This window comes from Etheostoma cragini, unplaced genomic scaffold, assembly GCF_013103735.1.
Source record: "Etheostoma cragini isolate CJK2018 unplaced genomic scaffold, CSU_Ecrag_1.0 ScbMSFa_2055, whole genome shotgun sequence".
Taxonomy (NCBI): Eukaryota; Metazoa; Chordata; class Actinopteri; order Perciformes; family Percidae; genus Etheostoma; species Etheostoma cragini.
In genome coordinates this window covers 6,577-8,224 of record NW_023266175.1, presented here as the reverse complement: position 1 = coordinate 8,224, position 1,648 = coordinate 6,577, and the positions used below count along the sequence as shown (strand labels likewise).

The 1,648-nt window shown below is 40.0% G+C and overlaps 1 protein-coding gene across 1 annotated transcript in view; it reads left to right on the top strand.

The window, feature by feature from the left end:
- The first annotated feature begins 472 nt into the window (after positions 1-472).
- Positions 473-1,648, top strand: part of LOC117940256 (estrogen-related receptor gamma) — a 3,567-nt gene continuing 2,391 nt past the window's right edge. Inside the window, exon 1 of the mRNA XM_034865602.1 lies at positions 473-755. Coding sequence (XP_034721493.1) covers positions 512-755 — 244 coding nt within the window. The 5' untranslated portion in view covers positions 473-511. The remainder of the gene's footprint in view (positions 756-1,648) is intronic.

The window sequence follows — 1,648 nt, the reverse complement described above, 5'->3', positions numbered from 1 at the left end:
CTGCTTAGAAATTAAGTGTTAACGAGCAGTTGGACAGGTGTACCTAATAAAGTGGCCGGTGAGTGTATATCACACATATACACAAAAAACACACATATACACAGAAATATCACACATATATCACTCATATACACACTTATATCACACACATATACACACATATATCACACGTATACACACATATACACACGTATATCACACGTATACACACGTGTACACACGTGTACACACATATACACACGTATATCACACGTATACACACGTATACACACGTATACACACATATACACATGTATACACACATATATCACACATATACACATATACAGTACAATAAAGGTGAGATATAGTCTGTGTTTAAGCAGAAGATCATGATACAATATTAACTCTGACTATAAATTATAAACATAATAAACTGACTGACTGAATAAGAACACTATGTAAGAATATGGATAAACAATAATAAGCCCCGCCCCTCTCAGGCTTCTCCAGCCTCTCATTGGTGGACCAGATGTCGCTGCTGCAGAGCGGTTGGATGGAGGCGCTGCTGGTGGGCGTGGCCTGGCGCTCGCAGAGCTCGGCGGGGGAGGAGCTTGTGTTCGCTGACAACCTGCGCCTGGACGCCGCCCAGTGCCGAGCCGCGGGATTGGCCGAGCTGCACGCGGCGCTGCGACACCTGGCGGCCAGGTACCACGCCATGAAGCTGAGCCCCGAGGAGGTGGTGACGCTGAAGGCCATGGCGCTCGCCAACGCTGGTACACACACACACACACACACACTCACACACACACACTCACACACACACACACACACACACACACACGCACACACACGCACACGCACACACGCACACACACACACACACACACGCACACAGAGTTATAAATAGGTGGAATACTTTTGAATTACAGGGCTTTATTTTGCTATTTTGTATTTATATGTATGAATACTTCATGAGAACAGGCTGAATTGGTACTTAGCTTAATAATAATAAAATAATAATAATAATAATAATAATAATAATAATAATAATAATAAAATAATAATAATAATAATAATAATAATAATAATAATAAAATAATAATAATAATAATAATAATAATAATAATAATAATAATAATAATAATAATAATAATGGGTCATTTGGGCCGATTTGAAGTTCCCTGTGGAATTATTTTTTTAAACATTATTTTCTGGGCTTTTCCGTCTTTAGGTTGATAGGACAGGGTGGGGGGGGGGGGGGGGGGGGTCTGAGCGTATTGATCCCAGGAGAAGCAGTTATTGGTATTGATCAGAGCCTGGGAGCTGAAGCACCGCAGTAGTGATACCCCCACTAACCTTTCTTTTGGGGGGGGGCTTTCTAATGGTGTTATTGAATGAACGCCCCAGTCTTTTTTACACACACGCAAAACAAATTGATAGGTTCATCAGTTAAGTTTCCTAAAACAGAGGTTGGCGTCTTCCTTCTGAAGATGTCAGGCTTTTTTTTCACGTTATTTTCTTACAAATTTACAATTGAGAAGTTTTGAGTTTTTTTTCCATGTGAATAAAATGGCAAAAAAAGAAAATAAATCCATTTCATTTCTGTGTTTTTTGGGGGGTAGATGCATTAAAAATATTTTTTTCTTGGAAACCATCCTCCCCGTCT